This window comes from Mus caroli, unplaced genomic scaffold (genome assembly GCF_978045245.1).
Source record: "Mus caroli unplaced genomic scaffold, Mus_caroli_1 scaffold_5, whole genome shotgun sequence".
NCBI lineage: Eukaryota > Metazoa > Chordata > Mammalia > Rodentia > Muridae > Mus > Mus caroli.
In genome coordinates this window covers 122,538,491-122,566,391 of record NW_028227260.1, presented here as the reverse complement: position 1 = coordinate 122,566,391, position 27,901 = coordinate 122,538,491, and the positions used below count along the sequence as shown (strand labels likewise).

The window sequence follows — 27,901 nt, the reverse complement described above, 5'->3', positions numbered from 1 at the left end:
AAGAAGTACATGCTGACAGGAGCCTGATATAACTGACCCCTGAGAGGCTCTGCAAGAGCCTGACAAATACAGAGGTGGATACTTGCAGCCAACCGTTCAATTGATCATGGGGTCCCCAATGGAGGAGTTAGAGAAAGCACTGAAGGAGCTGAAGGGGTTTGCAGCCCCATAGGAAGAACAACAATTTCAACCAACCAGAGCTTCCAGGGTCTAAACTACCAACCAAGGAGTACACATGGAGAGACCCATGGCTCCAACAGTATATGAGGCAGAGGATGGCCTTGTTGGGCATCAATGGGAGAAGAGGCCCTTGGTCCTGTGAAGGCTCGATAACCCAGTGTAGGGGAATGTGAGGCTGGGGAGTCAGGAGTAGGTAGGTGGGTGGGGAACACCCTTAAAGAAGCAGGAGGAGGGGCATAGGATAGGGGGTTTCTGGGGGAGAAATAGGGAAAGGGGACAACATTTAAAATGTAAATAAATAAAATATCCAAGAAAAAATAAAATAAAATAAAAGTTGGTTGGTTGCTGTTTTGCTGGGGCAAACGCATGAAAGTGGACACAGGTGTGAAGGCTCAGACAGACACGTGAAGGAATGTTTTACTGAAGCAGACACGGGAGAGAGTATGTTCTGCTAAGGCAAGTATGTGAAAGGACGTGAAGAATGACTCCTTGCTAACAACACACATATATTCGTCCACCTTACACTGCGTAGTTGAGCTGTATAGAGAGAAAAACACCAAAACCCTTCTGGTGGTATACTACAGTTTCTTGCCTATTCTGAGGACTCACACTGATTGGATGCACGTATTGAGAAAAGAACCATGCTGAAGCAAGGCACATGGAGGACACATGATGTTTGTAGGGTATACATAAGACTCCATGGAATGACACAGAGAGAAGGGGGGAGGGAGGGAGGGAGGGAGGGAGAGAGAGAGAGAGAGAGAGAGAGAGAGAGAGAGAGAGAGAGAGAGAGAGAGAGAGAGAGAGAGAGAGAGAGAGAGAGTCTTCACTTCCCTGAGAAGTTCACAGCTGAGAACTTCTGGTTTTCTTCCTGGTCCCTCCTACTGACTCAAGCCAAGGCTGAGGCCTGGCTGTCTCTGCTAGGTAGTCCGACCACTGTTAATTTGTGTTTGCTATTCTGACTCTATGGAACTGGTCTGCTGATGTATCCTTGAAGTGGATCGAGCTACCACTGCTAACTTGTGAACTGAACTGCTGATTTCCAGTATAACACTGATAAGAGTTGCTCCAAAGAACCTTTCTAAACAGGCTCATTTCCCCTACATCCTTTCTTTTCCACTACCTCTTGTAGATGGTAGGCTACAAAGGAAGTTAAAGTGTTTAAGAACCATCATTAAAATAATGTTTGAAAAATTTAAAGTTCAAGACAGGATTACTTTTTTTTCATTTTTGCTTTTTGGTAGAGTTTGAGAAAAGAGAAAAGAGGCCATATCCAATTTCTGCCCTGGGCACTGTTCTAACATTCTCTCCAGTGGCCTCATAACTTCAAGTGTTGACTCTGTGCATACATGTTTTTACAATTTGATTTTAGATTTAATATTCTTTCCTAACTTCAAACCTCTGTACTAAGCATTATTATCTGGATGCCACATCAGTCCCTGGAACCCCATTTCTCTAGGGATGAATTATTTCATTCCTCTCATCCTGCCTCAAACCATCTTTTCAACTAGTCATCAATAAAATACAGATCTAGCTACAATCACTTGTAAGCGAAGTGAAGAATCCCCTAAATATTTTAGTGGATCCACAGTTCTTTCAGTTGTTGTGGCTATAAATCATAACCATTTGAAAGTAATTTTCCATTAATTCAATGGACAAATAGACCTCTTAGTACACCTATATTCATGAGTGCATATCTCTCGGAGACACAATATCACAACAAACTCCCAGATCCTTTGGCCCTTACAATCTTTTTGTTCACTCTTCCACAATGATCCCTGAGCCTTAAGTACAACTGTTGTTACTAAATTTACAACAGTGATCCCTGAGCCTTAAGTACAACTGTTGTTACTAAATTTACAAGTTCTTATTAAGGAACCTCTATTGACTTCTTGCTATAAATAATTGAGACTCTTATGGTACCACCTTAATTGAGAAACTCTTTCTCATCTACATTATGAAAATCCACTCCAATTTGTGTCCTTTATACATATTTTGCATTTCTTACTCATTTGTTTTGAACTGTTATTAGATTTATCTTTAATAATATATTAAATAATATCATATCTTGATATTATTCACTTGCCTTAAAACACCTAATAATGCCATTTGCTATCAAATTTAATTCCACAAAGAAAATTGACCATATAAACTTCTTAGAAAAACAATTACTTTTCTGTTTCTTAATAAATTAAATGAAAATGTCTAAGTGTGGCACCCATAGTTTTCTAAAATATAGCCTAAAAACTACCATTCTGACTTCACCACCATTATCTATGATAGATAAGCTCCAAAGAGCCCAAACAATTTTATTTGCTTCAAGTCCATTTCTGTATACTACAAAGAAATACTTTGTTCACCCTTCCCCTCATCCTTGCCCATCTCTGTCATGCTTCAAAGCACAAAATAAATATAAATGTCTATCTCTAATAGGAATTCCTCTGTAAAGTCATTCTTCATCAATCTAGCCAAATTTAACTTATTTTTAATCCATTTATTTTAAAATAGAAAATGTAGAAATCATTAAGAAGAGAATTAAAATCATACATAAGCTCCCAAACCATTAACATGTTAGTTCCAACACATTCTTTCTCTAGGTATGAATACATGTATATACAGTCACACACATTCAAACTTCAGATTATATAATTTATACTTTTGGGAAACCTGGTAATTTCATTTGATGCTTCATGAATAAATCCCAGCTAGTTGTTTGACATATTCAATATGATTTTAATAAGTATATAATTTTGCCTTACTAATATATAACCAGGTAATCACACACCAGTTATGTATATTTTAACTTTGGAATATTATTATCAGATACTGTTGTGGACAAATAGAAACTAAATTTTTGAAGCAAATAACAAGTTAAAAATTTAAAGTTTTGTTATGTTCGTGTTTGGTTTTGCTTTTATTAATAATGCCACATTACCTTGTGTAATATGTGATCATATTCCTGAAAAATGATTATACAAGATATTTCTTAGTCTTCTGATAGAAAATTAAAGCTATGTCAATTTTTCTACATAGTTTATATTTGTATATATGTATATATATATATCTTATTAAATATATATCTTATATTTATAATCCTACCCTAACAGAGATCTAGATTTTAATACCTGTAGCAGTTTTTTTATGAGATAACTATTTTTATTAGATACTTTCTTTATTTACATTTCAAATGTTAACCCCTTTTCTAGTTTCCCCTCCAAAAATCCCCTATCCCTTCCCCCCTCCCCCTGCTCTCCAACCCACCCACTCCCATTCCTGGCCCTGGCATTCCCCTATACTAGGGCATAGAGCCTTCACAGGACCAAGGGCCTCTCCTCCCATTGATGACCAACAAGGTTATCCTCTGCTACAAATATAGCTAGAGTCACAAGTTTTACCATGTATTTTCTTTTATTGGTAGTACAGATCCAAGGAGCTCTGAGGACTGGTAAGTTCATTTTGATGTTCCTTCTATGGGGTTTCAGTCCCCTTCACCTCCCTGGGTATTTCTCTGGCTCCTTCATTGGGGACCTTGTGCTCTGTCCAATGGATGACTGTGAGCATACACTTCTGTATTTGCCAGGCACTGACAGAGCCTCGCAGGAGACAGCTATATCAGGCTCCTGTCAGTAGGCTCTTGTTGACATCTGACATAGTGTCTTGGTTTGGTGGTTGTTTATGGGGTGGATCCCCAAGTGGAGCAGTTTCTGGATGGTCATTCCTTCAGGCTCTGCTCTGAACTTTGTCTCTGTAACTCCTTCCATGGGTATTTTGTTCCCCATTCTAAGAAGGAAAGAAGTATCCACACTTTGGTCTTCCTTCTTCTTGAGTTTCATGTGTTTTGCAAATTGTATTTTGGGTAGTCTGAGTTTCTGGGCTAATATCCACTTATCAGTGAGTGCATACCACTTGAGTTCTTTTGTGATTGGGTTACCTCACTCAGAATGATATCCTCCAGAAACATCCATTTGCCTAAGAATTTTATGAATTCATTGTTTTTAATAGCTGAGTAGTACTCCATTGTGTAAATGTACCACATTTTCTGTATCCATTCTTCTGTTGAGAGACATCTGGGTTCTTTCCAGCTTCTGGCTATTATAAATAAGGCTGCTATGAACATAGTGGAGCATGTGTCCTTATTACAAGTTGGAACATATTCTGGGTATATGCCTAGGAGAGGTATTGCTGGATCTTACAGTAGTACTATGTCCAATTTTCTGAGGAACTGCAAAACTGATTTCCAGAGTGGTTGTACAAGCTTGCAATCCCACCAGCAATGGGGGAGTATTCCTCTTTCTCCACATCCTCGCCAGCATCTGCTATCACCTGAATTTTTAATCTTAGCCATTTTGACTGCCGTCCTGTAGGAGTTGTAAAGCTCCTATGTTTACTAAGCATACAGTAAATATTTGTCAAATTGAATTAGCAGAGTCATAAGGAAGTTCTCCCGTGTTGATACTTTTCTGTACATGTGGAGAGAGCTCTTGGTGCCACTTCAAAGATATTGGCAAGAATATTTACATTGGGCTAGGACAAGAAATTCGCCCAGGCCAGAATTTGACATTGGGCTAGTGCAAGGACAAGGCTCAAGATGAATAAAGCTGAGGAATGTGTTCCTTGTATCTGAATCATCTTGATAAATCCCTAGGTACAATGACCATAGGATTTTGTGTGTTGCCTTGTTTGTTCCTTGACTAGTTTGCTTCTGTGTTTTTTGTTCCTTGATCTAGAACTGGCCCTATTCTTTGTATGTACCTAGAATCTAATAATCTTTTCTTTCTTTAATCAGTCCCTCCCTCCCTGTTGACTAACTAGGTGCCTTTGGTCATAACCACATTATTCTGTAGAACTTCTGTGTGTAAACCAGAGTTACATGAATAGGGAAAATAAAAACAGGCATAAGCACAGCCCTAAGGAGATGAGAGCAATCCCACTGTAACTGGTTAACTAAGCCTCCAATTTCTAAAATTCTGTAAATAGAGATACAAAACTCATAGTCCATTGGCTTAATTAAAAGACCTCTGACTGTGACATCTTCAGGTGCAAGAGGAGAGCTGGTTTAGCAGCCTTCTAACTGAGTAAGAATGAGTTAATATACGCTTGTTTTCTTACAGCAGTACACTTGTTTGGCCTGACGTGGCAGTTGCAACCAGTTGGACAGATCTATGCGAATGGAATTAGCAATGGGAACCCAGGGACCGAGTCCATGGATACTACTTACTCTCCCATTGGAGGAAGAGTTTCTGACAAATCAGAGAAAAAAGGTACAGTGACCAAAATAATTGATGAATATTTGATTAATTTTTTCCTAATTAAGTTATTAGGGCCATATTTGGGTTGGCTCCACTTCACATTAAATTTCATTATCACTTGAAAGAACTACCCTATGTGAAGAAAGTAAGTCCACTTCTTGTGTAAGCAAATTTTCTTTGACTCCAGTGCTTTTGAGTATAAACCAATTAAAGTTTTCAAATATGTTGCCAATTTTGAAAATAAATAAATATTTATAGAGTGAAACTTTCGATACAATAAAAATTTCATTTCACATATAACTACCCTGAAGCAATGTGGGATTTTGATTAAGTTCCCTTATGTCCTAGCCCAGCACTTATTTATAGATAACATTTTACAAAGGGTATATAGGAATTCCTTCTGTTTATAATAAGTAAAGGCAGTTTCTGGCTCATGTAAAGGTGAATGTTTATAATAAACTGGGAAAACAAGAATTATTTTCTAGTTGGGAAACATGTATTCTTCCTTGTTGAAAGAAAATTAATGAGTCTTCAATTGTTTAAATTAACCAAAATGAGCATAAACTAGAAGACTTATTTATTTTAAAAAATGCCACAATGATAGCATTCTTAAATTCTAATTTATAATAAATGATTTTAGTCTTAATAACCAAATAAAAATTAACTAAAACCTTGTGTTATGATTTCTCTTGAAATAAGCTTAAATGCAAAGCTACGCATATCATGTAAAACCTTCATGTCTGTTTTTAAAGTAGAAATTGAGAACAAAACTATCCTGTTTGGGTTCTGATTTTGGTTTTTGGGTTGTTTTGTTTTTCAAAACAGGGCTTCCTCCAAATAGCTCTGTAGACCAAGATAGCCTTGAATTTATAAATCCACCTTCCTCTGCCTTCTTAATGCTGTGATTAAAGTTGTGAGCTACCTTTCCTGGCTCTACCCTCTATTTCTGTAAGATAAAAATCAAACAAATAAATGAATGAATGAAGAGAATATTAGTCTTAAGAAACTTACACCTTTATAGAGGTGATAAGTTTTGTATTGCTTTATTAGTTCTAAATACAGAATCAGTTTAATTCCCCCTTATTTGAATTAGTAGTTTGTTTCATTGCTTAGGCTGAGTGTTTGCTGGTTTGGGGTGTTTTGTTTTGTTTTGTTTTGTTTTGTTTTGTTTTGTTTTGTTTTGCTTTGCTTTGCTTTGCTTTGCTTTGCTTTGCTTTGCTTTGCTTTGCTTTGCTTTGCTTTGCTTTGCTTTGTTTTGTTTTGTTTTGTTTTGTTTTGTTTTTTTGGTCTGCTTTTGGAAAGATAACTTTGTTTTGCTCCATGATTTAGTAAAAGTGAATATTTAAGGTTCAAAAAAGATGAGACTTTTGTTTGAATTTCCAGTTCACAGTGCACTTTGATTTGCATCTCATTTCAGAATACTTAATTCTAGCCAGGACTCACTGACCTTTTCCAGAAGTTTCACTGTTACTGATATAAGGAGGCGGGGCAGAAGGAAAGGGTCAGAAGTGAAAAAGGAAAGGACCAGACTAAGCTCAGACTTTTCTTTATCTCTTTTATCTACTTTTCCTTTCTTCTTTCTTCTTTTTTCTTTCTTATTTGATTCCTTCACATCTGAAGACATAAAAGCAACCATCTGGTATTACCTTTCTAGGGACTTTCTTGTCATTCATGGCGAAAATCAGAAATACCTGCTTAAAGAAAATGGAAAATGCAGGACAGCAAAAGATGATCACATAGTTGTCATAAGATTATATTCAACTTTGCATTTGAATTCAAATGTGTCATAATTTTTTCCCAGAAACTAGGTTGAAAATAGTCTGAAACATTAAGTAATTCTATGTTCCAGACACTTTACCTGGATTACATCATGAATGCAACATTATGCTTCTCCTATTCAAGGGGAAAACAGAGGCAGAGAGAGGTTACGTGATTTACTCATGCTCAAAAAGCTGGAAACTACTTGATTGATCCCAGACTCTATTCTCTTAACTATTTTTTACAGTATAGTATTATGCAGCTTTGGCACAGTAAAATGCTATAAAAAATTTGCCCCTTGAAATCAGCTCAATGAAAATTGTTTTATATTTCTGCTGAATTATAAAACAAACATGGAAAACTACTTCAGTTTAATAATTTATTTTTTAAAAACTCATTATATGTGACCCCTTGTAGGTCAACCACACATTCCAGGGCTGGCCCCACCCCTCAAGGTAAAGGGCAACATCTAATAGACTAGACAAAAATTAAAAAGAAAATTCAAAGTTGTATGTTTAGGAAGATAAGGGTATGTAGAATGCATAGAAGGAGGAGGCAGAAGGCAAGTGAGTGTGATCAAAATGTATTAAATTGTTAAAGAATTACAAAATATTATTTTAAGAGAAGTACAATTATTTATTCACATACTATAAAAGCATAAGTGAAGCTATTTAAGGTGAAGAAACAGCAGCAAAAGCAAGGAGTAGAAGGTGTAATGAAGAAAGATAAATTAGAATAAAGATACACACAAACATACAAACATATGCAAAAATAACAAAATCCATTACTTTGTATGCTAACTTAAAATTTACTTAAATATAAAGCAAGAAAAAGCTCATGAGATTTTTTTATTAGTTGAGAATTTTGTAAATGCATTTTGATCATATTCACACCCTCTCAACTCCTACCCTTCTCTATTCATCCAACTTTCTGTCCTTTTTATTGTTAATGGCCATAACATACAATTAGTACTGCCAAATATTCCTGGATATGTGGCCTTCCACTAGAGCATGGTCAACTTAACCAGGGCTACTCTCTTAAAGAAATTTAACTCTCAGAAGGTATCATTTGCCAATAACTGCTCAACTAGGGATGGAATTTCCTTCCCACTTTCCCTTCCATATTGGGGTTTAGTCTGGCTGGAGCTTTTACTGGTTTTGTGTGCTATCTAGACTGCTGTTGAGTTCATGTGTGCAGCTGCCCTGTTTTATCCAAAAGACCCAGTTTCCATGTAATCATCTACTGCTTCTTGCTCTTATACTCTTTCTGTCCCCACTTCTGCATTCATCTCTGAGTCTTGGAAGATGAAATATAATGTAGATGTTTCATTTAGTGTAGAACATGCTGTAATTTCTTATTCTCTGTACATTAACCAATTGCCTATCTCAGTGTTAATCATTATCTACTGATAAGGGTTAAGAGATACCTTAATCTATTCATAAAACAATAAATCTCGGGATTCAGGCCATGTGATGCCATGTATACCAAGTTATGAGTTTGAATTAAGTTTATAGAAACCTTAACTATAAATGCATATGATGATTCTGTTATACTGAGATTTTACTATATATTGTTATATTTACTAAGTAAAAACATAGCTCTTTTTAAAAATGCTATGTCTATATGAAAGAGAACCACACAGAAGAAATAATACATTATAAGGATATTTTAAATGATTATATGATTCCTTTAAGAATGCAGTTCTGGAGACTTGTATAAATTTTGTATACTCTAACTTATGAAACTGACAACTAGACCATTTTTCTTACATTGTTTTCCTTAATCTCTAAGAAGTTCAGTTATAACACTGAAGTTAAGAGCCCAGGACTTATAGTCCAACAGACACAGCTCTGTATCATGCACAGGTTTGCCAAACTCAAGCAACTGAATCCTAAATTAAGTACAAGGAAGACAGTGAATAGAACCTCATATGCCTTTGTAAAGACTAAATGGAATGATGAAAAGAATGTGTGTATCTCACCGTCCCTAGCACATTGTTTAACCTAACTATAATATTTATTGTTTCAAAAACTGGGAAAATACCTGAGTATCAACTTTTCTTCTTGGAAAATAAATAATGGTTTAGTTCCTGAACATTTAGGCTCCACGTATTTCCAATTGTTCACCTATTATTTTTAAATTAATGCCATAGTAAAGGTCATAGATAAATAAAGTAGTTTTTAAATCACTTTCCAGTAGAATGCATTCCCCAGTTATGATTTTGTCTGCTTCTCATTAAGAGATGAGAGTTTTTACCACTTGGTAAATTAAATGTAAGAAAGCAGATAATTCATTATCAATATTTAGTGTGGTAAGATTTCTACAAATATGCTAGAACTTCTAGCATGTCTCAGCAACATACTAGAATTTACCAGATTATTTGCCAAATATCTAAATTGCAATTGTTCAATATGCACACTCACAATTGAAAGAATTGTATTTGAATAGATACTAACTGCAATAATACCTTACCATTTGTGATGGTTTGCATATTCTTGGCCCAGGGAGTGGCACTATTAGGAGGTCTAGCCTTGTTGGAGTAGGTTTGTCACTGTGGGTGTTGGCTTTAATACCCTCATCCTAGCTGCCTGGAAGTGAGTCTCCTCATAGTAGCCTTCAGATGAAGATGTAGAACTCTCAGCTCTTCCTGCACCATGCCTACCTGAATGCTGTCATGCTTTCACTTTAATGATACTGGACTGAATCTCTGAACCTGTAAGACAGGCACAAGTAGATGTTGGTTTTATAAGAGTTGCCTTGGTCATAGTGTCTGTTCATAGCAGTAAAGCCCTAACTAAGACAGAAGTTGGTACCAGAGACTGGGGTATTTCTGTGATAGCACTGAGCATGTTTTTGTTTGGATTTAGGGACTTTGATTTGGGAAAGCCATAGGATGGTTTGTTTTTTTTTTTTTTTTTTTTTTTTTTTTTTTGGTTTTTCGGTTTTTCGAGACAGGGTTTCTCTGTGTAGCCCTGGCTGTCCTGGCACTCACTTTGTAGACCAGGCTGGCCTCGAACTCAGAAATCCGCCTGCCTCTGCCTCCCGAGTGCTGGGATTAAAGGCGTGCGCCACCACGCCCGGCAGCCATAGGATGTTTTAAGTGGAGCTTAATGAGTCATATTATGGAAGACTTTGTTGCTGTGAGTAATTTGAACTGTGCAGACCTGGCCCAAGTGGTTTCAGTGGAGAAGAACTTCAGTATGTGGCCCAGAGAATGCTTCTGTAGTATTTTGGTGAAGAACAGAGCTGCTTTTTGCCCTTGCCTGAAGAGTCTGTCTGAGGCTAAAGTGAGGAGACTCAGATTAATTGCATTGACAAAGGAAGTCTCAAAATGCCCATCATAACCCCCGGCATGGTGGCACGTGCCTTTGATCCCAGCACTTGGGAGGCAGAGGCAGGTGGATTTCTGAGTTCTAGGCCAGCCTGGTCTACAGAGTGAGTTCCAGGACAGCCAGGGCTATACAGAGAAACCCTGTCTCGGAAAAACCAAAAAAAAAAAAAAAAAAAAAAGCCCATCATAGACTTTGTTCTCTGATTAAGTCTCATGAAGAGCATGTTAAACAAGCATAGCAAGCTCAGAAAGAAAAATAAAATAAAATATATGGCTTGAGCATTTAAGGGGCTCCAGAAAGTAAAATGGAGCTGAATCCTGTGTTCAAGAATATTAAAATGAATTAAAGGACTGTTGACTTTAGGGCAAGATCCCACCCAGTAAAGTTAAGGTCCAGGCTTGGCAGAACAAGCCTTTAATCCCAGGAGGCAAAGGCAAATAGATCTCTGAGTTGATAGGATAGCCTTGAACAGAGCAGGTTCTAGGTGAAGAAAAGTTTAAGTCTAGGCATGGTGGTACACACCTTTAATCCCAGCATTAACAGGAGACAGAGCCATGGAGATCTCTGAGTTCAAGGTCAATCTATAGAACAAATTTCAGGACAGCCAAGATTAGGCAATGAGGAGGTTGAAGAACAAATAGCTGGTGATGATATAATAGAACAAGGGGGGCCATGTTCCAGCCTTAGCAAACAGCACAACTTGGCAGCTTTGGCCATGTAGCTCTGGCTTTCGAGTTAAAATTAGAAGGGGCTAGTGAGACAATTGATGCTGATTAGTTGGAGCTAAGAAATTACTGGTTATTAAGAAAAGACCAGCATCATTGTGGTAAAATCTCCTGGGAAGTGTTGTAAGAGAACAAAGAAGCTGTGTTCCGGAGGTAGCCAAGGTTGTATCTCATGCTACAACTAAACATAGTAATATTTAAGAATTACCCAGGAGGTATAGGTTTTGAAGGTATGAAGGGGTCATGGAGAGCAGCTGAGGCATAACACTGTGAGAGTCCAGGAAAGGCTGTTGGTGACGGTTAAGCCTCAGTTGCAATTGATGGCACAGGACTGAAATGGTCATGCAAAGAAGATGAGGCTTGGCACCATGAAAAGAGCCTATGAGAGGGTATTGGTTGCAGCAGAAGACCCCAGTGTATTGGAGATGCCAGTGCCACAGGACGATCACCAAGAACAGCAGCAGCAGTGGAGTGAAGTCAACCAGGGTATAGAGTGCTACAGAGGGCAGAGCTGGAGAAATGACACAAGCCTTTTGGAGGATACCAGAAGATGGTAACAAGAAGCTCTAGTGTTGAAGTTTTCTTGGAGAGGGCAAGATGTTCGAGATGCCAGATCTGTGGGCTATCTACTGAGGAAAGCTGCTAACAGGGAATGTACCCAGCCCAAGAGAAAGAAGTTTGTTCCAGTCAACAATGATGAAAAAGGAGGTGGAGATCCGAAGATCACTTTGACATCAGACAGGAGATTCAGAGTTTGGAGAGTTTGTTCAGCTGCTTTCCTGTTTTGTTTTGAGGATTACAGTTAAGTGATTGGATGAATCTCAGAAGAGACCTTGAACTTTGGACTTTTAATATTGTTGAGACTACCTTAGACTATGGGGACTTTGGAAGTTAGACTAAATGTATTTTGCATTGTGCTATGCTTAGATATGGCCCCCATAGACTCATTTGTTTCAACAGGTCTATGGAGGCCAGGGAGTAGAATGTGATGGTTTGTATATGCTTGGTCCAGGGAGTGGCACTATTAGGAGATATATCCTTGTTGGAATACGTGTGTCACTATGAGTATGGGCTTTAATACCCTTATCCTAGCTGCCTAGAAGGGTCCTCATAGCAGCCTTCAGATGAAGACATAGAACTCTCATCTCTGCCTGCATCACACCCGCCTGGACTCTGTCATGCTCCTACCTTAATGATACTGGACTGAATCTCTGAACCTGTAAGTCAGTCCTAACTAAATGTTGGTTTTATAAAACTTGCCTTAGTCATGGTGTCTGTACACAGCAGTAAAACCCTAAGACACCATTTACTAGAAACATTATGAAACAACTAGTATAATTGGAGCAGAGTAGATAAGAAGGAATAAATGCTTACAGTTAGATCTCAGCCATGTAATATGCGTAAGTAAAACTACAATATATAGTTTAAGTACTATATATTAATGAGCATAATATATAGTTTTTAAATCTTAAAGATGATAATATCCTTATTTAAATGTGGGGAAAATGAGGGTGTGAAAATCTAGATCACAAAAGAAAGCTGGGCACTGGAACTTGGTTCCATTTTATGTTTGTCTTGACTATCATTGTAACAACATAATGCAAAATAAAAATATGAATTGCTATAGACCTTCTCAGCATGAAAATTCCAAAGACAAAAAAAACAAAAAACAAAACAACAACAACAAAAAAAAAAAAACTGAAAAAACAGCACCAACAATGACTCAGAGTATATTCAAGGCTAAGGCCACAGGAAAGTTTTTGGCCTTCAACTTGTATAGGAAATGGAGAAAGTAACATGTGGGATGATTTACAGGTAGGAATTGATTTGCAACCAAGGGAAGGCTCAGTTAGATAACCATATAGGGAAGGTTTGTGTCTATGACTAGCTTCTTTCAAATTAAAAAAAAAAAAAGATATTTTAATGTCAGCTCTTTTTTTCATGAACAATGAACAGGCATCCCATTTCAACAGTCACACAATAAGGGAAAGGCCTGGTCTCCAGTGCCAAGGTACTCATAGGCAAGTCTTTAATTTTCTCTCCTTTCTACTCACTCCTACAATGGCCATGCCCACGAACCCAATCCCCTCCTAAATTTAGTTTATTTCCTTTATTTAACCATATACATATGAATGAATAAACATAAGAATGTAAAAACATGTTAAGTCCATTCTGTGGTACCTGCATGTATTTTTGTAGGGTTGTCCACTTGGTATTAGATAACCGATCACATGGCTCATCCTTCATCTTTAGTTGCTTGTAGCTCTTTATCTAATGGTGGGTCCCTTGAGATTTCCCCCATCTAAGTAGGACTGTTCAATGGTGTCGATATTGTTGAGGTTTGTTTAAGTGCTCATTTTGTTGAGAAATCATAGGTATAGCTTTCCTGTTGTTGCTAGAATGCTCTCAGAGCAGACTTGCTGATTTGCTGGCTATTACAATCTTTCTACACCCTCATCTGTAGTGTTCCCTGAGCCTTAGGTGAGGGCGGTTATAGTGTGGATGTATCAATTGGTGCCAGGCACCCAAAAGTCAATTGTTCTTCGTATGTTGACCATATGTGGATTTCTGTAAAGGTCTTTATCTGCTGCACAGAGAAGCTTCTTTGATGTAAAGTAAGAGGTACAATTACATATGGGCATAAGGGTAATTATGCAGAATAGTTAAGAATAAGGCCATGCATCCTAGATGAAAACAAGCTTACTGTCATTGTCATAGGCAAATCTTATTAGGAGGAATGGACAGGATACTTTTACCTCACATGCTGTTTAGAGAAGGGTGTGTTTTATGTTTTCAGTGCATCGTATGAGAGAGAGAGAGGAGAGAGAGAGAGAGAGAGAGAGAGAGAGAGAGAGAGAGAGAGAGAGAGAGAGAGTAGTAAACAGTTTCCCAGAACACTAAAAGGTTGGGAATATTGCTTAACTATTATTTCTCTAGCATCAGGATCAAGTAAAATCCTAACATTTTTAGTAGCTATCTGACTGAGGATAAAATTTATTGAGAAGTTCAACAATGAATTCTTCCAAGTTGAATGTCAAAATAGAACACCGGAACAAAGAAAAGTGGTAGGAAAAAAGAACTGAAATATACCAAAGGCAGCTTCAGGATTTTTACAGTTTTGCAAAATACTGGCCTTGGTGGGGCAAGTGGCATTTCTTTGAAATTCATTCCAGAAGATCTATCTTTGCAACACTGAAGGGGAAAAAAAATGATGCTTTCTAGTCAGTTTCTGCTGAATATATGACCATGTAAACAACACTCCATTGATTGATATGACACAATTTATATCTTGTCCTGAACATTCTGTAGCCAAGTCCAGATAGCAACTGTAGCTTCACTTCTCTTGGATCTAGTTTCTTATTTGAAAAATGGGGAGTTTGCTTTCAGCCCCTTAAGAGAATCCAGGAGGAAAATCCTTATGCAAAATAAATATTGGTCAGAAATTACTCGTGCAAACACAACCACAGAGGCCATAGTTCTGTAGATCAAATAAGAGAGGGGAGTACATCCCTGTCAAATCCCTATTTCCTTTAACTTTAACAGCTATTAAAGCTTTGACAAACATATTGTCATACCAGGACCAGCTCATGTCTAAATTTGCCCCCAACTCTATCTGTTATGAGACCATGAATCCAAATCTGTAGTTAAGGAATAATAATTAGCCCATTCAAGTAACAACAGTCTTATTTTTGCAGAAGGTATATATTGTTGAAAATGGTTGAAAAGTATGTTTGTAAGGTTCTACCACTTAGGTACTTGCTGAGAATTCTGTTAAATTCAAGTAATTGATTCCTAGTTTTTGCCTACTAATTTTAGAATTTTTTGACATGTGTATAACAATAGCAGGCTGCACTTAGCATTTTATGATCTTAAAATATCTTAATGTAATTTATCTACATGTGAGTTTTATGCGGTGGCAGCTATTGTTACCTCTGTCTTACAGTTAAAAATGAAAACAAGTAAAGGTTAAGTAACTTGCTTTGCATAATTGTCAGAACCATGGACAGAACTGAGTTAGGGGCCCAGTTTTCTTTTTATTCTTCTTATTCTTATCTCAATGTACGTTGAGCCTCTTTTTTCTTTTATGTTTAAGGAAATTACTTTCTTTGGGCCAGTTGTTTAACTAATAGCTATCTTTGCATACACAATACAAATATGGACCCCTTGCATAGGAATACTTTGAAAATTTAAGATTTCAGCCAAATATCTCCATTTGGTGAGCACATTTATTAAAACACACACACCAGTGTGAAATGTAAAATTAAGAACAGTACAAAATGTACCATTTGAACTTCCTTTCATTGTGGACTGTAGAAAAGAGTGGCAAAGGGAAAATACAGAAGGGGAGAGAGTAGACTATTTTTCTTTGCTTTGTCTTTCCTGAGTAAAGAAATTTATGTAGTGATAAGTGTGACCCTTTAATGGCAGGTTAACTTCTACATTTATTTAGTGTTTTGCAGATGTTGATTTTACAGACACAATCTGTGTCTGTTAAAAGTCATCAGAGACGCTTCCAGCAGCAGATGGGAGTAAGTGTAGAGTCCCACAGCCAGACATTATATGGATAGAGTGTCTAAATTGGAGTTCTCCATCAGCACCCTCCCCTCAGAGCTCAGGAAACCCTACAGAAGTGGGGAGGAAATACTGTAGGAGACAGAGGAGATAGAGGACACTAAGAGACTATGGCCCTCTGAATCAACTAAGCAAAGGTCATATGGGCTTTCAGAGACTGAAACTGCAAGCACAGAGCTTTTAATCATCCGAATCAGATTCTCTGTATATATGATATGTTATCTTGGTCCTTGTGTGAGATTCTAATAGTGGGAGCTGGTGTATCTGACTCCTTTACCTGTTCTCAAGGCTCTTTTCCTCCTATTAGGTTTCCTTGTCCAACCTCATTAGGAAGATACTTTTCCTTGTCTTAATTGTATCTTGTTTGGTGTTGTTTGGCTGTTCTCTCTTTTCTGAACAGAAAAGTGAGGAGGAGTCATTATGGGGAAGAGTGTAGGTGAGGAGGAGCTGAGAGGAGTGGAGGGAGGGCAAACTGTGTTTGAGATGTACAGTATGGGAGAAGAAACTATTTTCATAGATTAGATAGATAGATAGATAGATAGATAGATAGATAGATAGATAGATAGATAGATAGATAGACAGGCAGATAGTCTTGAGGAAAAAAGCACTCTGTGGCACCAAATGAAAAGACTATACCACTTGCACACAGGTAATCACTGTTCATTCAGATGGAACACAGTCCCACAGTATTCAGGTTCTTCTGTATTGGTTCATAGGACATATGGATATTAAAATGCACTCAGCTGCTCTTTGAGTAAACCCAATGTTGCAGTGTCTTTTATTTAAAGGATATCAGAGTATAGGACACTGGTAAAATTGGGAATAATTCATATACACACAGTAAACCACATGAATAAAATAGTAGTAATGCACTAACAAAGACAACATTGTTGAGAGCTTAACATTATTATTTTTAAAGATTGATGTCAAATTACAGTAAATGCTACCTATAATGATGTATAGATGTTTCCATAACACAAGGTTTCAGAGGGCCCAGCTAGAGTGCTGCAGCTTGTTTTCAACTATATTAAATCACTTTATCAATATATTTCAGTTTTAACAAAAGCTATTCTAAAGCATAGTGGAGACCTGACTTCTAAAGCAGATTTATAAAATGGGTTTTCTATGCTAAAAGGCAAACTTATTGTATAAAAAATTCATGCTAAATGTTCTTGGTCATATATGTTTAATGCGTGATCCTCATTTCAGCTTAAGTATTATGTTATTTTCAACCAATATGCACCTTCCCTGTGATGACATAATAAAATAAGTCTGTCTTATGGGCCCTTGACCTTAACATTCTACCTCAACAGTTACTAGTATAGAATAGCATAAATATCATCTAAGGCTCGTGCTTCCAGAGCTGGGGAATCTTCCTATACCATCCGTGTAATTTTATAGGCTTTTAGGAAAAAAAATCAGCTCACTGTAGAATTTATCATCCATGTGTATATCTGACTCTAGTGATTATCCACTTGTATTTCAACTTATGCTATTTCTATAGAAATATCAACTATTTGTCAGAATTTTCACGAAGTTATTTTATTCAAGTTAACTGAAATTTTCCTTTCAAAGTGAAGTCTTGCAATTTCATTGTTAAACACAAGGTTAACCACACAATATTGAATAACTAAGTTGAGAGCTTTTCCCTAAGAAAACTATTCACACTCTCGCCATTCCTTACTTGCCTGTAGTTCTTTTCAAGGATTGAGGCCCTATGAGATTTTCCCTTTCCATGTTGTCCTGCGTATTGATATCATCCTTGTTTGAGTCCTTTTTATGCAGGCATGCAGATGAGACTTTATGGGTGTAACATCTCTAATATTTCTAGAAGATAAATTCTCACTGCACTCTTCCCATTCCCCTGGCTCTCCTAACAATTCCATTCCCTCTTCTGCTATGATCTCTGATGCCAATGGTCACCCCTGAAATAATACATAATATGGATGGAATAGATTATGTGTATATATTTAGGAATCTCTCTCTCTCTCTCTCTCTCTCTCTCTCTCTCTCTCTCTCTCTCTCTCTCTCTCTCTCTGTGTGTGTGTGTGTGTGTGTGTGTGTGTGTGTCTGTGTGTGTGTCTGTGTGTGTGTCTGTGTATGTGTCTGTGTTTCTGTGTGTGTGTTGTACCTGAAACACAATCCTAAAAATAGAGATCTTGATCTGAGTGAGAACAAGGCACATAGGGCTCTGGAGAGATAAAAAGGAAATGATGTAACTATATTTTAACTTCAAAATGAAAAATATTTTTTAAATCAGAAATACATACTTCTACTGTGCATCTTAGTAACTGCATAAGAAACTATATATATATACATACACACACACACACACATATATATATACATATATATATATATATATTCGCTTTGCCTCTATATTTCTAATACTAGGCATTTGTATTTGCTTCTTTATCATCTACCACCTATTTTCCCTTTGTCCTTTGACTGGCCTTTTCCTGTCTTCATTATATATCCTACTGAAGTTGTCTTGTTCAGAGTCACACACAGGTACCATCTTTCTTACTTAGACTTGGAGAAGGAAGAATAAATGAAACTGTTGGGTTGACAGAGAAATTACACCTGACCACATCAGTCCTCTTTTAAAGAGATTGGAAGGAAGCTAAAATGAAAAGCTTTGTATTCAGAAACACGGGAACCTTTTATTTTAAATGTTATGTCAATTAAGTTTATATTTAACGGTGCTAAGTACTGTAGAGCGTTAACAAATGAAGCAGAAAACACAGTTGCTACCCTTAAGGAGTGTGATTAAATAGGAGAGCTGAAAGAAACATGCATACAGGTACCCGCTATGCAAAATAGCATACACCTAACTGTTATATAGAAATAGAAGTAAGATGATTAAGTATTTAAAGGCTTAAAATGAAAAACAAAAGTATGAAAGGGTAACTCTTTTGCAGTGGTCTTAGCTAGACCTTGGAAAACAAGATGGATAATTCAATCCTGATAAGTACATATGTAGGAGAATGGAATAGTAAATAGAGTCAGAGGGAAAAATGCAGGTGCTAAAAGTCTACATGGTATGTATGAAATGAAACAATACTGGTACTAGATGGAGACAGTTTGGCAAAAAAATGAAAAAAATAAATAGTATAAGTAGGAAAAGGTCCATGTAAGGCATTGTTTTCACATGGAGAAAGATTTCTGATTTGAAGACAAAGAATAAGTAGCCAATAGAGAGGGAGAGATTGAAGATACTAGTAAGAAAAGAGACTGTGAAGGGACTAAAGTCCTAGAGGCAGCACATGTGCACAGAGAAGCCTCTGGGATAAACTAGTGTATCAGACTGTGTGCTGTACTAGTAAGAAAGACACATGAGGTATATTTAAAAAAATAAGAAATGGGTACTCAATAAAGAAGGCACTATAAATGTTCAATAAATGCTATCACTTATTTTTATTATTCTTATAATTGCTATTCTCTGAAATGAGTTTTGTCTGTGAAAAATGTTAATTTCATATTATTGAATTTCTTCTGTGTTCCTAAATTGTACATATCAAAGGTTAGAACAACATGACAACCAGTGAAAATCAATACTGTAAAAGCTGCCTCTTTGTCTGAAGGCCAAGTATTACAAGTTATAAAACTTCCTCATTGCTCTCAACTACGTGATAAATAGATAATCATCTAATTGTTAATAAATGTCCAGTTAGATGACACTAAGAATTTGGGCAGTTGTTAAGTGTTCTGTATCCTTTACCTTCCACAAACAACCTAGAGTTAACTCCTGCCACCACATCAAAGTCGAGAATAATATGATTTTTGACACGTTAGCTGTATCTACATAACTATCTGATATTACATATGAAATGTAGAAAGCAATCGTCCCTCTGGGTACTCTCTTCCATTCATACTTTGTAAGAGTACTGAAAAGAGAGTAAGTAGTTCAGCCTTTTCGGTATCACCTACAGACCACCCAGAAGTACATGAAAATTCTTGAGACATTGTATCATAGTGTGTGTGTGTGTGTGTGTGTGTGTGTGTGTGTTGCGCACGCGAGCACACGTGCAAATGTGCCCTATCAATTATACCTCTTAACTATGGTTCTGTAACAATTATGTTGACATATAATTTATACAACCATACAATTTACTCCCTTGAAATTCACAATCCAGGGAATGTTATTATGTTCATAGTTGTTTGCCATCACTATTATTTAGTACATTATTATCATACTAAAGAATTACAAGTATTGTACAGAACTCATATAACAATTATCTTAACAAATTTCTACGTTTTTATACAAATAGTATTATGTAATATATAAACATTTGAGTACAAACATTCTCACTGAAATGTTCTCATAGTTCTTGTAATTAATACAGGTCACACTTAGTCTTTTTATGGATGAATAAACTCCATAAATTAAATATACAAGATTCTGTTCAGACATTCATTATTTGAAGGACCTTTACATACATTTTAATTTTTGGACTACTATGAATAATTCTGCTATAAATATGAATGCACATATTTTTAAATGTTTTTATTGTTTGAGTATTTTGTAGACAAATATAATGAACAGGGAGGGGCACTTCCCATTCCTTCTTCTCCAATAATATCCTAACCCATTCACCACTTTTACATACTCATTTCATGTTCTCTTTTGTTAAGTCCAATTAATCTACTTGTTGCTGCTTATATGTGCACTGCTGTAGGATCAATCTATTGGAGCATGGGCAGGCTCTCAGGGCTCACATCTGTGAAGAAAACTGAATCCTTCTCTCCTAGAAGCCATACATTTCTAATAATAGCTCCTTAGCAAGAGATGGTACTTCAGCAACACCTCCAAAATCCATGCTAGGATTTTCTCTGTCTTGATAGTATAGAAGTCTTGTGCATATAGTCACAGCGGCAGTGATTTGATGTGTGCAAAAACCCTGTCATATCAAGACAATATAGTCTTGTGCAAACTTTTTACTAACTATAATAGTTCCTCTACCACCCCTTCATCAATATCTCTAAACCTTGATGGAAAAGTGTAATATACATATTCTATAAAGTGCAATATTCCTTACTCTAGTATTCTCTAAAGGTTGGCCTGTTGTGAGGTTTTCTATTAATTTCCATCTATTACAAAAAGAAGCTTATTTGATAAAGATTGAGAAATGTTATAATCTAAAGCATAAAGATAAGAAGTAAGGAGGGTCATTTATTACAAAAATAGAGTAATTGGATTGCCTCCTAAGATCTAGGACCTAGCCAGCTGTGGGTTTGACAACTAATTAAGTATATAAAGAAAGATTTTCATCTTTTTGTAGTGGGGGCTTTAAGTCAAATGAGAAAGTTGTTGCTTACTCCCATAATACTCATGCGACTGTTCTACAAGTGAGGTAATATGGCCAGGCCAGTTATTATTTAAGTATTATTGTGGGATTCAAATCTGAATAAGATGTTTTATTACTTTTCTCCTCCAATAACTTGTAGAGAACATTCCAACACTATAAAACCAACACAAAATTTATTTACAAAAAATTAGGAAACCATTTTAAAAGAATTGTGTTTCATTTTACACATTATCAATGAGCAAATATATAATCAAAATACCATTCCATCTAAGTCGTTCAATTAAAAGACAAAGTTTTAGCAATGTCATTTTATCATATGCCATATACATAAAGAAAAACTATATACTTTATGATATAAGCTATTCTGTTCTAAAGAATTTCCATTCATAGGCCTAATCTTTTATACATGCAGTGATATGTTTGTCAAGTGCAAACTTAATTAATGGATTTTAAAGACAGCAATCTATTATCAACATCATAAAGACAAAGGAGTTTTGTTTACAAACATATAATATTCTCTTTGATTTCTCAAATGTCTAAGGATTTAGACATATTCAAGTACTTCTTTTTTCAAACCTTGGAATGAAAGGATAAATTATGCTTTTATTAACAACAAATGTTTCATCTACTATTTACAATGCTTATGTGTGGGGTTCATTTCTCTACATCTTTCTTCTACCTGTTTTGGAAATATATAATGCATGTAGAAATATGTTTAATAGACAATCTGGACAACCTCTTTTGATGAAGTAAGAGTTAGGTGTGGAGTGGGACTCAATGTTAGAGTGCTTACCTTGTATGTATAAGTAGAAACTTTTGCTTATTTCATTTAATATCCTTATAGTTTTAAATTGTGAGAAATAAAGATGTACTTTACATCTCTAGTTTTCTCTAAGAGCTAATATTCTAAATTCTACAAAGATTTATTAATGTGAAAATATTATATTCAAAATACCATAAATATGGTACTTAAACCATCTCACATACAATATGAACAATTATTCTTTCAAAATGTTGAATATTCAGTAGGATGAAATGAAGAATAAATATATCCTTAGTACATTCCTGAATGCCTTTATGAAATGTTCATGTTTCTGTTAATATAAATGCAATAAAAACAGTAGCATTAACCTAGCCAGTTTTTTATGAACATCCTTTTTAGTAAACACATGTCCAATCTTGTACCAACATCCAATTGAGTTTTGATTTTCATATATTGAACCCAATAGAATTATATCTATCATAGTATATTATGGAAGAAAAATATATGCTTATGTTCAGAATACAGTTATTACCTTGCATTTATAAAACAGTTCTCTTAATAACCGCATTGTTGGTGTTCAAGTGTATGTCTAGATATTTAAAACCTTGGTTTAAGAGACACAATCACTGCAAACCATGTCCATCATTATTTTCATGCCCTATTTTCTTGCCCTCAAGGCGGCTTGACCATTTCTTGTTGAACAAGCTACTTTTACTTAATGTGCCATCCTTCAATATCACTTATCTATCTGCCTTTGGGTTTTCCAGCTCAGCAGTTGATACCTGTGTTGCAACCTATAAAGAGAGTGTTTAGCTCAAACTAAATTGGTGGATATTGGTAAGACTGTGATAACTACAGTACTTCACAGTATGATATAATTCATGGTTCTATACATTTCATTCCCATGTGTACAAGGAAAAGCATTCTGTTACTAGAGAGCATGCTCTTCTTGAGCCTTTTGATGTGCTTCAGGAAAAAAAAAAAACATGATCAAATGATCATTGAAACATGAACAATACAAGAGCATATCTTATCAGTCACTTGCTGGAAATTTGTATAAAATCAGAATGTTATACTTGTTCAGTCCTGTTTCATTTGCTTTTATTAATCAAATACTTTTCACAAAAAAAAACACATTTTGAGAAATTTTCACATATATTTTTTCTGGAGTTTTCCACTCTTTTGAGTTGCACCATTAAAAATGAAATAATAAATGACATCATAATCACTGGACTGCAATATATAACCAATTTTGAGAGCTAATAAAATGGAGAAGGTAATTTCACAATGTATGTTGCCAGCAGGAAGCTGCTTCTCTTTCTGATACACGAGGCGAGGCTCTAAGAGGGTAGAGCCTGGTATATTTCCCATCTGTAAATTATAAGAATTTCTCTTCTCTAATACCACTAGATTAATTTCTTTTATTTAAATTACGGTCCACTTGTTTGTTCATGTATTTTTATCTCTAGTCACCTTATCGTAACTTTAACCTCTTAAATGACAAGACCATCCTCTTGTAAAGTTACTTCCATAAATTATTGATGCATATGGACTCTAGATGTACAGTGGTGATAACAACCAGGAAACTCCAACAGTAGAACTTCATGAGCTTCTTTGATTTAATAAAAATCATTAAAGTAGCACTATTATGTAATGCATGATGCTATACAGTGCAGAAAGAGAAGTTGTAATATTAGATAAGGTTTCCATATAAAGGTTAATGTCCCTCAGCCAGTTTTGTACAGAGATTTAAAAAATGAATTTATTTATTAAAGACTATTCATGCCACCCCAAAATTGTACTGCTTGACCCTAGAACATTTTGAATTGTTTTATATTTATAATACTGTTTGCACGACCAAATGGTGCATTTTAAGAAGTGATAAAAGCTTCTAATGAGGATAGTTATTGGACAAACTGAATATTAAGTTGAGAGCAAAAATGCCCACATAAATATGGTCTATTAATCTCCTGCTCACAGAAGGTATTTATTGCTTCTAAACCCTTAAGAGTTAAATTTATAATCCACCCTTTGGGGACCAAATTGTTCCATCTTACGTAGAAGAAAAGTAACTTTCAGTGAAAAATAAAGGACTCTGTTGGTCATTTATTATCTCAAAGGGTGTGTTTTATTAGAAATGTCAATTCCACAAAATTATGTGTCCTGTAATACATAATTATGTTCAAAATTGCATTTGAAATCTATTATTAACAGTTAACAGTGAACATTCTTAAAATAGTTATTACTCTTGGCCTTAACACAAAAAGCAATAATGTAGGTATTTTAGGGAGTTAAAAGCTGCAAGGCCTTGGCCTCTGAATAAAGTCACTGCAGGTGTGTTTCTTAATGGGCTGTTAATTTTATGTCAGGTGAACACAAAGGACAAGGACCGTGTGTGTTTTAAAACTGTTTGGTATGGAGACAGAGTTGATGGCTGAAAAGATAAAGATGGGATGAAATGAGGCCAAATTTAGACCTCTGGGAGAATAAATAATCCCTGCTTAAAATGGAAGCAAACCAATTCTCTTTCCTCTTTTTATATTCCTTCTCTCCCCACTATCACATGATGTAGTATTCCATAGAAAGATACATTAAGCTAGCACATCAAATAAAGTTACTCTTCTTCAAACTGAACACCTGCCCCTCACAGACCAGATACTTCTGGGTTTCATATATTTGGCTATTAGTACTAAATTAAAATGATTCAAACTCACAATCGTGGTGTCAGTTTAATGTTTCCTTTGCCTTCACAACTATTGCCTTCACTTCTCAGGTATTGATGAGTGAACAATGCAACATCAGCACCACTTGGAGTCACTTCAAACATGCATTCAATGCTTGTGTTTGAAAACTCTTCTTCTCAGTTACATTAAAATTTGGCAGGCTCCGCTTCGGCATCTTCTATATTCATATCTTCCTCCCACTTTCCACCTATACTAAATTACTTTTCACTGAAATGTACCTTTTCTACAGAAGTTATTTGTGCTTTAATAGTTGTGAAAGAGTTAAATTGCCATTACCCTACAGAGATATTAGTGATGATTTCAAAAGAGGCATGTTGCCAAATAAAAGTTCCAGTATACTATATGGGATATTGCCCTGCTAGTTGTTGGTCAGAGATAACATGGAGAACCCCCCACCCAAGCAATTCAGGCTATTGCTGTCAATTTTTGTTACCCAGAAGAACATGATGTTATGATCTTATTGCTAAATTCACCATAAGCTTTGCACATAAGATATGGAGAAATCAAACAGGTAACTAACCTGGAAGTTTCCTCATTGTTTCCAATGTATCAAAAGATGATATACATCTATCAGGAGAGAAAAATCATCTGTCTTACTCAGTCATCAATCTGTGATCCAGAATAGTGACAAGCCTAGCAATATATGCCAATGGAAACAATAGTGGCAAGACTGCAATTATGGGGAGGAGGGTAATCAACTACTTTCTGATTTTACTTAAGGCCAACTCCCAAACAGGAAAAAGATGCCTGGCACTATAAATCTGGTCAAGAGCTAAGAGCTGATGAGCTCATAGGCACATCGGTGAACCTACTTGGATTATTTTACTAAGTGGATATAGTATCACAAAATTCCATCTAAATATGTATCCTAACACTTATAGATTAGTGCAAATGTAACTTCCAGGCTTCATCTGAGACTCATTTTTGCAGGGTAGGCAGTGGTGAACACAGAATTTCACAACTGGTTATATTTAACGGTGCAATAAAATTACATAAAGAATTATTTATATGACAGGTTTCCTTTAGATAAATAGTTAATATTATTCTTGTGGTTTTTTTCAAATATTCTTACTGTTCTATGTTAACTTTACTAATCAAATCCTCTTGACTAGTTCTAAAAGCAGTATGAACAATGAGTCATTATTTCCAACTCTATTTAGAACTCTTCCTTATATATGCATATCCCACAGCCTTAAGATCAAAAAGTTTTAGCACTATGTGTTAGTGCAAGCTGCTCGTAAGTCTTGTGTTCAGTGCCATGTCCCATAATTACCACTTTATGACTCATTCATCCACACATTTATTAAGTAATTATATATTGATCATTTGTGTGTATGTGTTTGTAAAATCTTTACAAACATTCACATACATTTACTAGATACTGAAGTTAAAGAAATGAACAGCTCTACTCCTTGTCCTCAAAATGCTTACTTTATATCCTGGAAAAATAGGCAATATGTAACGCATAAATAAAATATGTAATGTGATGGATAGTAATTACTACAAGAAAATAAAGGCAATGTGGTTATTTTCATATTTGTCGCATTTATTCAGAGATTTTTCAAAACTCACTGAGACCAACAACTACATCTTACTCATCTCTCTAATTCCTCCATCTATCAAGAGAATGAGTGTTCAGTAAATACTTCAAAGTAGTCATGCTAAACAAAATAAATGCAGTAGGAGTTTAAGAGAGAACTTGGCATAATGGTTGATCAGAAAAGGCCTCTTAGAAGATATTTAATATGAGTGATACATTGAAAGATATAGGGAGGGAAAAAAGCTGTGTAAATTGTTTCAATATATTTGTTCTTGAAAAGCTAAAGAGCATTGCTTTTAAAACTAAGATTAATTGTATGTATAATTCTCTCTTTTTAAAACAGTGTTCCAGAAGGGACGAGCAATTGACACTGGGGAAGTTGACATTGGAGCCCAGGTCATGCAGACCATTCCACCTGGCTTATTCTGGCGTTTCCAGATTACTATCCACCATCCTATATATCTGAAATTCAATATTTCTTTAGCCAAGGACTCTCTTCTGGGAATTTATGGCAGAAGAAACATTCCACCTACACACACTCAGGTATTTGATATAATAGGTATTTTCTTAAATCCTTTTAGAGGGTAGTATATCAAGCACTTCGCAGTCAGATGTTGTGATTTGTGAATACTGTAGGATTCAAAGATGAAGGCAAAAAAAAAAATCTTTGTAACAAAAATATCTAAACTAATCACACTATAATGAAAACACAGCAACTAGAAATAAAGAATAGCCTTTAGGAAAACACATTCAGAACAGATAGTCTAAGGAGACAGTCTTTAAACTCCATCTCTGCTTCCTACAAAAGGATCGTGATGAGTTTCTCTGCTCTCTCATTTTAGCACTAGAGTCGCCCTGTTTTGCATATCCTTTTACTATTATCCCAGTAACAGTATGGAAATCAACAAGAACATATTGGCAATATATATATATATATATATATATATATATATATATATATATATAGAGAGAGAGAGAGAGAGAGAGAGAGAGAGAGAGAGGAGTGAGAAAGAGAGAGGGAGAGAGAGAGCGAGAGAGAAAGCAGGTTTTATCTTACATACAGAATTTTTTCTATAAGCAATAATTCACGGGATTTCAAATATATAAAATTTCTGCAGTTTCTATAGCCTATTTATAAACAGATGCCATATTTCTCGTGCTTTTCTTAACCTTATTTTTTCCACATTAATCCATTAGTAGCACTGCTCTATCCAAGATTAAATTTGAAAGAATTAAACACTCAGTCGGTCCTTCCCCCAACAAGGATGGCTAGAGTCAAAACTTTTATCTTTTGGCAGAAGTCAAGGATAATCAAAATGTCATTCAAATGTGAATCAGAAAACATAGGAACATGTAAAACAATATGTTTACCAAATGATTAGAAGGGGGAGGCTAGCCTTTGAATATATAAATACATACTCACAAAGATAATGAGTTGTGATAAATATTCTCATTTGTAAGTTTCATTTATTTGGGGATTTTTGAAGTGTAAAAAGCTTTTAAATTTGCTAAAAGGTCACATTTCTGAGCAGAATATGCTCCCAAGTATCTTCTCTAAGACAGATACTTTCATAAAATGTCAGGATCTTATACATAATCCTCAAATTTGTTTCTATTTCTTGAGATTTTGCTCTTAAAGAGTTTTTATTTTGAACAATCCCAAACTGAGTTCACAAAATTTTAAGTGTAGTGAAACAATTTTCAAAACTAACAAATTCATTTGACTTCA

The 27,901-nt window shown here is 35.6% G+C and overlaps 1 protein-coding gene across 2 annotated transcripts in view; it reads left to right on the top strand.

Moving 5' to 3' along the window:
- Tenm1 (teneurin transmembrane protein 1) overlaps positions 1–27,901 on the top strand; it is an 889,421-nt gene that overhangs the window by 577,404 nt on the left and 284,116 nt on the right. For both annotated transcript variants that reach the window (XM_029473263.2, XM_029473264.2), the window contains 2 exons: positions 5,292–5,441; positions 26,516–26,715. In XM_029473263.2, the coding sequence (XP_029329123.1) occupies positions 5,292–5,441; positions 26,516–26,715 (350 nt within the window). The remainder of the gene's footprint in view (positions 1–5,291; positions 5,442–26,515; positions 26,716–27,901) is intronic.